Source organism: Tiliqua scincoides, chromosome 7, assembly GCF_035046505.1.
Source record: "Tiliqua scincoides isolate rTilSci1 chromosome 7, rTilSci1.hap2, whole genome shotgun sequence".
Lineage (NCBI taxonomy): Eukaryota > Metazoa > Chordata > Lepidosauria > Squamata > Scincidae > Tiliqua > Tiliqua scincoides.
The window spans coordinates 61,640,534-61,653,047 of record NC_089827.1 but is presented as its reverse complement, the minus strand read 5'-3'; the positions used below and the strand labels follow the sequence as shown (position 1 = coordinate 61,653,047).

At 42.8% G+C, this 12,514-nt stretch overlaps 1 protein-coding gene across 1 annotated transcript in view; it reads left to right on the top strand.

Moving 5' to 3' along the window:
- Positions 1 to 7,243: 7,243 nt before the first annotated feature.
- The window catches only part of LOC136657568 (solute carrier family 23 member 1-like), a 31,035-nt gene continuing 25,764 nt past the window's right edge, over positions 7,244 to 12,514 (top strand). Inside the window, exons 1-2 of the mRNA XM_066634485.1 lie at positions 7,244 to 7,294; positions 10,050 to 10,208. Of these exons, the coding sequence (XP_066490582.1) occupies positions 7,244 to 7,294; positions 10,050 to 10,208 (210 nt within the window). The remainder of the gene's footprint in view (positions 7,295 to 10,049; positions 10,209 to 12,514) is intronic.

The following is a 12,514-nucleotide window of genomic DNA, read 5'->3' as shown; positions in this document are numbered from 1 at the left end:
ATATGCTCCTGGAAAAGTTGAATAGTCCTGTTCAAGATGGCACCTAGATCTGTATCTGATGTATCCATGAATATTACACATTGATTTGAGCAAAGGTTCAGCCATTTTGGAAGGTTTTGAAGTATTCCTGATAATTTATAAAGAAGAAAGATTTAGGCCTAAACGGAAGTTGAATGTGGGCTGCTGGGATAGTTATGTACTGGAACAATTATTCTGAGTTAGAAATAGGTCTGAAGATATGCAGGGAAGATTAATCTGTAGTTAAAAACTCTGCAAATCCCTGAGCTATTAGAAACCGTGTCCATGCAAATGGATTGGTATTAAGTCAGTGAAAAATAACACCTGCTGCTGGTGTAATAATCTTAATTGTAGGTTGATCTAAATATGCCTGCGTATGATGATGTCACCAAGCTGAGACCTTTTTGTTGTTATGAATTAACAGTGATCTCAAACCTTGACCAGGAACCAAAAATGTTTGTGGTTTTAGCCAATAAATCATGGGCTGAAAACATGGATCAGGTAGCCACTCTGACTCCACAGGTCATCTATCTGTTACACATACCTGTCTTGGCCTGGCAAATTGATGACATGCTCTTATCTTATCTTTTAAACTCTAAAATATGAACCTCTTGCTGGTTCTTCAGGTGCAACCTCCGGTCTTATCTAATCATTATGTTGTCATTATCATCTAAGATCTCTGTCTCTGGTTAGTAAGGCTATTCACTTCACTGGAATTATCATAGTCACCTGTTCTATTTGCTGATAACTTTTTGTGTATCACCTTTTTTTGCTCAAAACAGTCAATCCAGAGGTTACCATAGAAAAGACTGCTTGGTGTTCTTGGGGAATTATTGTCTGCATTCTCTCCTTGACTCAGGACTATTCTACCTTTGTCAGCTGCCTTTCATTTAGTGCTCACCACCTTGGCTTAACTTTAACATAATGAGGTTCTGCTCTGTAACAAACTGAAGTCTGTTGTGGCAGTTTTCTGCCACCCGGATGAGTGCTTAAATTGGCTGCCAATTGTAGCCTACTAAAACTAGGCACTAGATCAGTGATTTGATTTTTTTTTCAACCTGTGTGCCACGAATGGTCCACAGGTATGCCAAGGGAGTTTGGGGGAGAGTCATTTATTAGTAGGGCCATTGGGGGATGTGAGCCCCCCACCAACAGTGTGGTGTGCCTTGTCAACAGTCAAAAAACAGATGGTCTGCCCTGAAAATTTTAGTGCCTTGTCAGTGTGAGATGAAAAAGGTTGAAAATTGCTGCACTAGATAGTTAACTATGCAGGAAGAACGATTTTGCAATTGTGGCCTCAGAGAGGTAGACTCTCTTCCACACATTGTTCTGCACTGTGCTTTTAATCAGGTGCTCAGAGACCAGTATCTCCCCTCATTATCAAGAAACAAAAAAGGTCTCTCTGAGATCACCTCTTTACAACTTTTGCTGGCAGGTGAATTTGAATCTGTGACCCTTCCAGTTGCTAAATTTCTACATTTGAGCAACTTGAAGCGGGCTAAGTTGCTGGTTCTAAGCAACTTGGAGTAACTGTGTAAGCAAACTGGTGTGTTTTAACTCTTATTTCCTATCTCTCTTTTAATATATACCTTCATACATGACTGTTTGGAGATATTAGTTGTAAAACTATATGCCTAATAAAGGTTTGTTGTATGTATGTAGTTAACTATGCACAACATAGGCCATTCCTCCCACCAGGGAACCACTGGAACCACAACTGGATACACATAGGAATTCCCATTTTAACATGTCTCACTTTCACTGGCACTTCATTCTTTGTTTGAAGAGGTATTGTCAACTGTTTTGATAAAGAAAACTATGTGAATGTGTGTGAATGAGTGTCTGGCAGCAAAATTTACTCATTTGTATGGGATCAAAGCATCAGGATTCAGAAATGGTTGCATCCTCGCCACTCCTGTTCTGCAATGCTCCCTCAGCTAAGTACTGTAATCCACATCCTGTGGAAGTGCCCAGGCTAACCACACTTGAAACATGCTGCTTGGTATAGACTCTTTTTGGGCAGTTCTTCCCAGATTTCCTTTCTCATTCACTCTTCTGGGGTTCTCTAACAGAGCTGAGTTCTGCCATGTCTTGCCACTCCAGTCAGACTTCCTGGAGTGGACTTCCTGAATGTCTTTGCCTCTACCATGGGGGATGAGCCTTCCATGTACTTTGGGCTGAGAGTGACCTTCTGCAGCAAAGGCCTGCAGTCATTTTAGGTTTATGACTATGTCACCAGGCTTTCCCTTTCAGCATTATGTACCGCAGGAGCAGCTCCGCCGCAAACGGCTACCATTGTCTCTGTGGCTTTTTCACATCTGAGCCACTTTCAACAGGAGCCCTGTAATCATTGGTTATCTGCCAGATCTCATGTGTGCTGTTTCTGTTGCACTAAGAACCATTGAAATAAATGCTCAAAGTCCGTGATGTGTCAGGAGAGACACGTCATGGCATGCCCATATTCTCTATCAGCTTTGCAGCAGGGAGAGTGGTGAGGTCCCTTTTTAAATCTCCACCTAGTGCTAACCCAGCATACATTCAAACTTCAACAAGGCAGGTGAAATTCCAGTTCAGTTTATTGGATGAGAGTTGCAGCACCACAGCCTATCAACCCAGCTACCAGGTAATACTCTAAGCCTAGCTTTGAAGACAGTGCTGTTCTCTACTGCCACCTCATTTTCCTTCAGTACAGGGTTCCTTTAATCCCTGCAGAAACTTCTTCTAGATCAAAATTCCTCCAGAAAATTTGGTCCAGTGGCTTCTCACCAAGACCTTGGAGGCTCATCCATAACTGAAGGTACTGACCTCTCTTTCCCTCATACCTGCCGAGGTCAAACAAAACCGGTGAGTATCCTTCAGCCCCTTATTGTTTGTGCCTTCCTCTTTCCTTTTGTCACTTACTGATTTTCTGCAGAGGTTGCTGCTTCTCTGTGGGCCTTTTCTGCAGCTCCTTGACTGTCACCTGAGAAGTATTTTTCTCTCTTCTTCAAGGTTATGGTTTAGAGAAACCCTTCCAGGGCAAACCCTTCCACTGGCACCTTCAAAAGCAGTTCAGTTTGATAGGACTATTCTTGTGGAATAATAACACTGAAAAAAGCTAGAACTAATATTTTGTTGTTGTTGGATAACAGATTTGAATGGATGAGCTGCTTCATTTTTTCAGAAGCTGCAAGTTCAGCAGAACTAAAGGGGAACTGTGGATATCAAGCAATTCTACATCTGCCAGAAACTAGCTAAGCATCTCAGACTAATGTTTAGGAGAATTTGCCTTGAGTGCTTATGTTCTTCATAGAGCTCAGAAATACTGATGCATTTAAACAAGCAAGCCAATTATCAGAAAAAGAATGTCAATATTTATTTATTTAAAGCATTTATACCCTGCCTTTCCAGAGGTTCAAGTTGGCTTACATTACTTGATAAAATGCAAAGTATAAGTTAGAATACAATTTGAAAAAGAAATTCAAAATCCAATCGATACTTAGAAGCCAGGGCAGCATTATCTGGGTGGAGTATCCCTTCTGGCATTGTCACTGGTAGGGTTTGCAACCTGTCTGGCTGGTTCTGCTATTGATCAGTTGCCTAAAACAGGTCACGCAAATTGATTTGATGTAGGACTGAGTTTCTGTCACGGCAGTTCTTGGTTTCTTGCATGTGTGTCACTGTCTGAAGAGGGCACACTCACTGTCTTTAGTTCAGTAGGCGGGCATGACGACAAGACAGTTTTTGACTCTGCATACCTGTTATACCTGTAGAATCAGAAAACCAATACCATGCTTACGGAGGTAATTGACTGCTTTGGGAACCAGGAAAGGATATTCCTAGTCTTGTGGCAGCATGGTTCTTTGGGGGTACCAAAGGTGCATGTTTTTATTGGTCAATCTCTGATTACTGAATCCATACTGGTGCTGTAGTATTGAGGCCAATACATTGATAGTAGCTGTTGAAGACTGTGCAGTTTAGGCAGGGAGCTATGTGTATGTGCCACGTATCCACAAGAGTACAGAAAGAGCAATGGATGTAGCACAGGGTGCATAATTTTAGCTTCCTGAGCATCTCAGAGAAGCTTTCATTTTGGAGGGGAAAACGTTTCTAGTCCTTAAGGATCAAAAGAGATTTCTGTGGAAACCTCCGAAGCCCAAGAGGTGGTTTAATAAGATTTTCATTGGTTGGGGCAGCACTTCACTGTCATTGCTGCCTCAGTGTCTAGCGAAGCTAGAACACATACTGCAAAATAGTATCACATTCAGGTTACAATTTTATGAAAGGCACACCTAGTCAATCTGCACAGTCTATACGGTCTTCAGAATTCAGTTTTTCTTGGGTTGCCTGGGCACAGAGTTTTGTTTGTGGTGTCTGGTTCTCCCCCCCCCCTCCATTGATCACACAGACCTGAGAATGGTTGGCAACCTTCAGTCTCGAAAGACTGTGGTATAAGCCCACAGCACCCGGTATTCCCAGGTGGTCTCCCATCCAATACTAACCAAGCCTGACCCTGCTTAGCTTCCAAGATCTATCTGGATGGCATGGCAGTGGGGGCCAGGACTTCTGGGAATTTTCAAATGGAACCAGCAGAGAAAGAAATGGGCTAATGCAGCAGTGAGATTGAGATGGGTGTGAGCCCTCTTTCATTGCGCAGGTAGCTGTATAAAGTGTGTGTGCCCATTTGCTGCCAGGTTCCTGGACAAAAACCAGAAGTGATGTTTGAGGCCTTCAGAACACCTCTGGGGGGAGGCAACGGACACGGGCAGCCATTGGGTGACTTGGCTTGGATGGTGGTGGCGCAACAGCTGTGCCACCCATGGTCACTTGCACCCTTGGACCCCCCCCCCAGGTATGCCATTGTTCCTGGGCACCATGATGGAGGTAACTGACACATGCAATGCTTTCCAAACCACAGAGAACTGCTCCATTGGGGGGGGGGGAGTCTTTGCAGGCCTTTTGCCTCAAGGTCCCCCCAAACCTAGATTTGTCATTTCATCAGGGGTTTCCAAACGTTTTGGCCAGAGGGCCGCATGAAATACCTGGTGCAGTGCTGAGGGCTGGAAAAAATTTAAATATAAAATTTAAATAAATAAATTAGATTTGGAACTTAGTTGAATGAATAAATGAATGAGTGGGCTCATTCACTCAGCCTCTCCAGCCCTCAGAACATCTTCCAGATGCAATCAGAGCACAGCTCTGGTCATGTACAGTCGAGTGGGCCAGAGGCTTGCAGGGGACAAGAGGCTGGCCGCAGGCTGGATAGAGGCTTGCTTCAGGCTGCATCTGACCCCCAGGCCAGGGTTTGGAGACAGTGTTTCTCAACCAGTGGTGCATGTGGGACCACTCGCCTCCCCCCGCCTGGCAGTGTGACCAACAATGCAATGCAACAAGCAGCAGTAGGAGGCTTGGCTCAGTGGGCAGAGCTCCAGTGTGCATTTTTCACATGCTCAAAAAAGCCCTCCCATCCGCCCTGAGCCTCTTACCAGTGGTTGTTGCATTATGTCTGGCCTCCTAATTTGTAAGTAACTGGCGATAACTTCCAATAGGTGGACCATGCAAAGCACTACAGCGGGGAACAAATGTTGAGAAACACTGCTGTAGATTGTTGTGTGCCACACCATCACTTAACTGAGCGGTACAACAATAAGCCTTCCTGTTTCTTTTTCCTTTGTTGGACTCATAGCAGACTATTTCAGCCACCAATTGTATGGGGAAATTTCTCAAGCAAATTGGTCTAACTGAAATTTGCATGTCAGCATTCCAATTTTTATTCACCTCCTTGGATTTTTGCCCTCCAACATTACTAATAATGGATGCTGCTGCGTATGGTGTTTAGGGGGAAAAGCGCAATCTACTAGTACTAAATGGAAGTCTATGCAAGCACAATTCTATACACATTTACTCAGAAGTAAGTCCAATTAAATTCCATGGGACTCACTTAGAGCAGTGTTTCTCAAACTGTGGGTCAGGACCCACTAGGTGGGTTGCAAACCAATTTCAGGTGGGTCCTTATTCATTTCAATATTTTGTTTTTAATATATTGGACTTGATGCCAACATGGTACCTTTAGGGAGAGCTTTACTTTTAACAGGCAACAATGTCTATACTTTTAACAGTGATTGTCAATGGGGCTTACTCATGGGTAAGTGTGGATAGGATTGTAGCCCAGGTTTGTTAAAAATTTTTCCTGCTTGATGATGTCACTTCCAGCCATGACATCACTTCTGGTGGGTCCTGGCAGATTGTCATTCTAAAAAATGGATCTTGGGCTAAAAGTTTGAGAATCACTGACTTAGAGCCCAATCCTAACCCCTTATATCATTGCCTTCCAGCACTGGCATAGCGGTGCCAATGGGACGTGTGCTGCATCCTGCAGTCGGGTGGCACTCACGGAGGCCTCCTCAAAGTAAGGGAATGTTTGTTCCCTTACCTCAGAGCTGCATTGCCCTTAAGTCAGTGCTGGAAAGCACTGACATAATGGGTTAGGATTGCACCCTTAGAGAACTGTGTATAGAATTGCAGCCTTAAGAATAATAAAAGGGACAATGAATGCATAACTTTCCCAGCCCAACAAAGAAAAAATCTCTGCTGATTAATCCTTAACCTTTGCAAGGAAGTGTTTGTAGTTGCTGAAGATGACTATCGGGTTTGGGGGCTTCTCCTCCCCCTTTTCACAGCAGGCAATTGTATTGTATTTCCTGGTAATGTTTTGCAGTGCTCATGGTGTGCTATAGACAAATCACAGTTATACAAATATGAGATATTTATTCATGTAGGAAGAGTGTATTTAGTAACTTTTAAAAATAGAAAGCTGTGATGTCCATTAAGAATTACGCAGTTTCACAGTCTGATCCTGTGCATACTTCTTGGGAAATATGTCGCACTGCATTTGATGGGGCTTGTTCTCAAGTAAGTATGAATAGAACTGTTACAGCCTCTGTTACTCATTCACTCTGTATGAAGCAGGACGATGGTAAGATGGTTTCAGGTAAGATGGTTTCAGAACACAAATCTTCTACCATTCACAGGGAAAAAGAGAGAAAGATTTCAGTGTGCCAGTGAAAAGGGACATTCCTCGGCAGTACGTCTCACATGAATGTCTGAAAATGAGTTTTGGCTCTTGCAATTCAGCTTCTCCGCTCCAGCTTGTTCAGTATTTGAAGCATGTGGTTTTTGCTGGAAATCTCCTCTTTCATTTTTTTCTTGCCTCTCCAGAAAGTTGCTGAAGCAAACTTAAATGGAGATGCCTCCGTCGGATAAAGACCCAAATGGGCTGGACAACCCTGTTTTTATAGTAAGTTGGCATTTCCTCTGTGAATCAAATGTCTACATAATTAAGCTTTGATGCAAATAAAATCAAAAATAAATAATAGGGAAGGGAAAAGTGGGAAGAATGAACAATGCTAGATTATTTAATGTAAAATGGATAATTTGGATTATTGCAAAACATGAATTTTACTTGTGGGTATTTAAACTGTTCTTGCTGTGTTTCTGCTTCTGGTTCAATTGGAACATTTTTGTTACTTATATCATTTTCTTTCTTAAATTTGTCAGGAGAGAGAATATATTTAATTTCATTATTATTAACTCTACTGTGATTGCTTAGTTGCCTCTACTTTGTTTCAACCCCACCCCAGACTGCAACAAATAAACAGGATAAAGAAGTATTTATTGTCATTAACATAAAGGAACTTTTGAATAGGTGAAGACACAGTGCAATTCATACTTTAAGCACATAATTTAAGAGATTTCCCACCATTATCCTTTATTCCATTGCTTGCTTTCATCAGGTTTTAAGGTGGTAATCCTGAATACATTTACTTTGGCATAAGCCCTACTGTGCTCATGAGATTTTTTCCATGAGTAAACATGCATAGGATTGGTATGATCTTATGGGGAAAGAAAGAGTGCATGGAAGGGACTAAAGGGGGAAAGTGTACATGTGTGTGGGACACAGAGGTAAATTCGAGGAGGCAGAATATATCCAAGAAAGAATATCAAATATTTTCATACACACCTAAGGGGGGCATAATCCTTGCTTTTTCAAAGCAGAGGGTACTGGGTTCAGCCCTTAGCCTCTCCAGTTTGAGGATACTGAGAGTCTGCTGCCCATCAGAGCAAAGAATACTGGGCTACATGGACCAATAGGCAGACATCATAAGGCAGTTTCATTTGTTGGTGGGTTCAACTGTCTTATTCATAAATACCAAAACCTTCACTGCAAGGATTTATGGGAGGATAAAGCAGATTATGAACATGTAATCAGATGGAAAGGCTTGGAACAAGAACGAGAAATGTAATAGGTATGACAGAGGCCCATGACTTCCTGCTTAGTTCACCAGTGATGTTATTGGGATATCTAGATGGCAGTGCTAGGAACGAACACCAGAAATTGGTATGGAGGTTTCTGCCAGCCAAGTAAAATTTTGGTTGCTAAGTACTAGAGAAATTCATCATTACTCAAGTTTAGCATATATTAAACATGCTGTATAAATAGTGGCTGTAGTAGTTATAATATTTTTATTATTATGAAGCACACTTGAGCTGGCCCTTCATCTTAAGAAGCACAGGGTAGAATATATAATAGCTTATAAAAATATTGTTACTATTAGTACAGGTGTGCACTGCTTAACAACTGTTTGCTTAATGATGGATCGCATATAAGACGGTGGTCAAAGCACAATAAAGATGCTCTTAATGAAGCAATCGCATCTCCCATAGCCTGCAGCAGAGTGTCTGTTTATGCAACAAAGAGGTTCCTAATGCAAAGAATAGGCAATCTATCTCCAGTAGCCTGTGCAGCCAGCTAGTGTCTGGCAGGGAGTGTCTGTTTACATAACAAAGGCAATAGATTGGACTGAATGTTCACTTAATGACCTAATTGCATTACAATGAGGAATAGGCGAGTGTATCCCTGTTGTTAAGTGGTGCACACCTGTATTTTTATTTGTTTATTTCAGTGTATAGTATGCTTTACATCAGGGGTTGGCAACCTTCTTCCACGTAGGGGACAGACAACCAGTCCGTCAGTAGTAGGAATGCACTGCACATTCGATACACATGCGTGAACCTCCCAATCAGGCCATAGTGTTAAGGAAAAAGAGCTGAGAATGACATGGAGAAATGTATGCCCAGACAGAGCATGTTGCTCAAAGGAAGATTCAACCCACCACCTGTTTGTAAGCTTTCCAGACATAAAATTACAAACTTGAATTCTTTCTTAGGACCACCATGGACTGGACTGGATATATCTTTTTGGGACTTTGGACTAATGGTTTTGGCAGATCTGTCCCATGGGTCATAGGTTGCCCATCTCTGCTTTACAGCATTTGTCTCTTGTTCACACAGAGCAGTTGTGTGGAGGAGACTGCTAGCATCCCCTCTTTGCACAAGGGAAACTGAACTGGAGAACAGTAATCATAGAGTTGGAAGTGCAGACCAGCACTCAAGTCCTTGCTGGTTCTCAGACCTATTGCATATTTTGTAACCCATTTCTGTTTCTCTCTGATGGTTGTGGGTCTTGCAATACCGCTTTCACTGGCCCTTCCTCCCCTGTAATGGCTCTTGTTAACATGCAAAAGAAAAGATCTTGTTCTGCTTTGTAGCAGAAAAATCAACATTTTGTTTGAAATAAACTCATTAAACATTTTCTGTTTGGGCCACATATGGAGCGAATAGTGTGTTACATTTGTGCAGCATAATCCTGAGGACAAAGGGCAGGGTAAAGAAAACCTTCATGGTATATTATTGCCTAGATAATTGTCTAGATTGTTGCCATAGATAATTTTTTCTGTTGTTTCCACCATGCTTGTCCCTTTAAGTGACAGGTGCTGCACCCTCCTCCCCTTGGAGAGCCTGGGAAATACTCAGAACACTGTAGGGGGGGTGTTGTCCCAGTCACCCCCCCATATGCTACCATCATCTTAGACACCTCCCTCCAGTCTTGCACCCAGGGTCCGCCCCCCCACTCGTTCACCTACTTTTACGTCAGTGCTTTGTCTGTACCCAATTCAAACACTAACTGTAATGTTCTATCTTGGTTCCTTCAGATTGATGATGGAGGACATTATTGTAATTTTCCTGATGTTGATGCCACAGTCCCAGCCTATGAAGGGAGGCAGAAAAGCAAAAGCAAAGACACGAACAGACTGGCTTACACAGTCACCGACATTCCTCCGTGGTACCTTTGCATCTTCTTGGGAATTCAGGTGAGGGTTGAAAAGACAAGTATTTTTTTTTTGGGGGGGGGGGTCTTGACAGATAGTGTGGTGAGGTGACTAAAAATATATTCTGTTGAACTTAAAGCCAGCCTAGATGCAAAAGTCATATATATAATTGTGAAATTGGGGCATCTAAGAGTCTTTCTGCATCTCTCTCATAAAATTTACATCCACACACTCTCATGTCAGTGATGATTCTTGTTTTAGAGGCCCTTTCAGGGCCCATCTTCACCAACTGCTGAAAGAGGATCTTTCAGGATACTTTCCTTGTCAGTTCCTCTGTGAGTGCCACACTGATTTTAGAATAGGGGCCCATGTCTTTAATAATTGTATAAAAGGCAGAATTTTGGCATTGGTGCAGCACTATAATAGGAAAAACTGAAGGTGCTGAAATTCTGTCTTCCCACAAATAGTAAAGGCATGCCTTGTACTCATTATAACCCACACTTCCTCTAAGTGGAATACACGGGGGCTGTTGTTCTATTTATTTTTACAACTGCCCTGAAAGTAGGTTACACAGAGAAAGACAGTAACAGACTCAAAGCCCAATGCTATCTATATAAACTCAGAAGTAATCAGTGGGCCTTACTCCCAGGTAAGTGTGGATTTTCCAACCATCATCATCAACCATCAGTCAAATAACAAGTCCAAAAACACAGACTGCAATGGTTTGGCCCTCTCCGCAGAATGAACACCAGTTGGCTGCCACAGAAGCTCCTCTAGAGAGAGCAACTTACCTATTGGATGGTTCAGCAGGCAGCATGGCTCAAAAACATTGAGGAAGATCTCAGAAACCAACGATTGACCATCGACAAGGCGAGAAGCATGTCATAAACAACCTATAGATCTCAGAGGCACCTATAGCAGCTTATTGGTTGAGAGGACTACCTGCTCCCCAAGTGCCAGAAAAAGTGTGGATAGCATTGCAGTCTTGGTCCTTGTGAGCTTTACAGTTGAATGGAGATTCGCTTCCAAGTCTGCCTGGTCTATCATACTCACATTACATCAAAAGGGCTCTGACAATCCTAGACCTGCCTCACAGTCATTTACACACACCTTTAATACATAAGTCATGGTGTAGCTTATTCCCTCACCTGAATTCAGTAGTGTCCTGCCTGTCTCTACTTGTTTAAAAAAAGCCTTGAGGGGTAGTGTGCTTCTGAATATTAGTTGCAGGGAAACAATGTTGGAAAGAGGGTTTACCTTCGTCTCCTGCTTGTAGGTTTCCCATAGGTAACTGGTTTTCTGTAAAAAACAGGATACTTGAGTAAGTGGACTTTGCCCTGATCCAGCATGGCTGCACTTAGGTTCTTATGCCTAGTTCACACAAATGGCTGTTGGGATGGTAAACCCATATTTGGACATCACTGCTTTACAGATTGCAGATGGAGTCTCATGTTTAAATGGCAAATTCCCTGCCCCCATGGCAACGTGCTCCCAGAATCCCATCCCCATGCATGCAGTGTTTGTCTGCATGCTGTACCCAAAGAGAGTCTCTCATTCCTAATCTCTTCCTGTGTATGATGTTCGTCCTTGCAGACAAATACTGTGGGGAATGGAGCCTACCAGTGTGCTTCTGCTGCCGCTCCAACCTACGTGTTGGGTTTCATGGGAAAACAAACATCTGAATAAGGCCATAAAGAGCCAACACGTTGGAAATGGGCCCTAGTCAATCTGTTCCACAACACGTTAATTTTGTATATGGAGAACATGTTGTCGTTTGAGTTCTAACTTGCAGTCTGCAGTGACTCAGCCCGGAAACAGACTTACCTCCTTTTTTGAGAACTAGACCCACAAGAAACCCATAGTTCCCTTCACTTATTTCCCTACATGCTGAATTGTGTAGATGTGAGGAGCCAGGAGATACATGGAATCCTTGTGGAAAAACCTGCCGCACTATACAACCCTCATGGGGAGCCCTAATAGGGAGCAGCAGCCAGTGGGAGCCGCTAGCCAAAAAAGTTTGGGAACCACTGCCCTAGACTTTCTCTTTCCTGATATTTCATCCTGAAAAGAGTGTGTCTAATCAAGTTTTCCTTGTGCCACCTCTACCAGTTGATGTGTTGCCTTGCTCAAGCCAGTCCTGTGATTAGACAGGGACAGGCAACCCGTCTCGGATAGCAGCTTTTGGTGCGTTCTTAAAGGGCAGCAAACCGTCATTATTATGTGGGTTGTCTTTTCTGCCTCAAGAGACTTATTCATAGATCCTGTGAGCCACGATGCCTGCCAAGGCAAAGGCCTTGTGTGGGTCTAACACAGAAATAGAGTTTTGTCCCTTTAGCTGGTGCTACAGC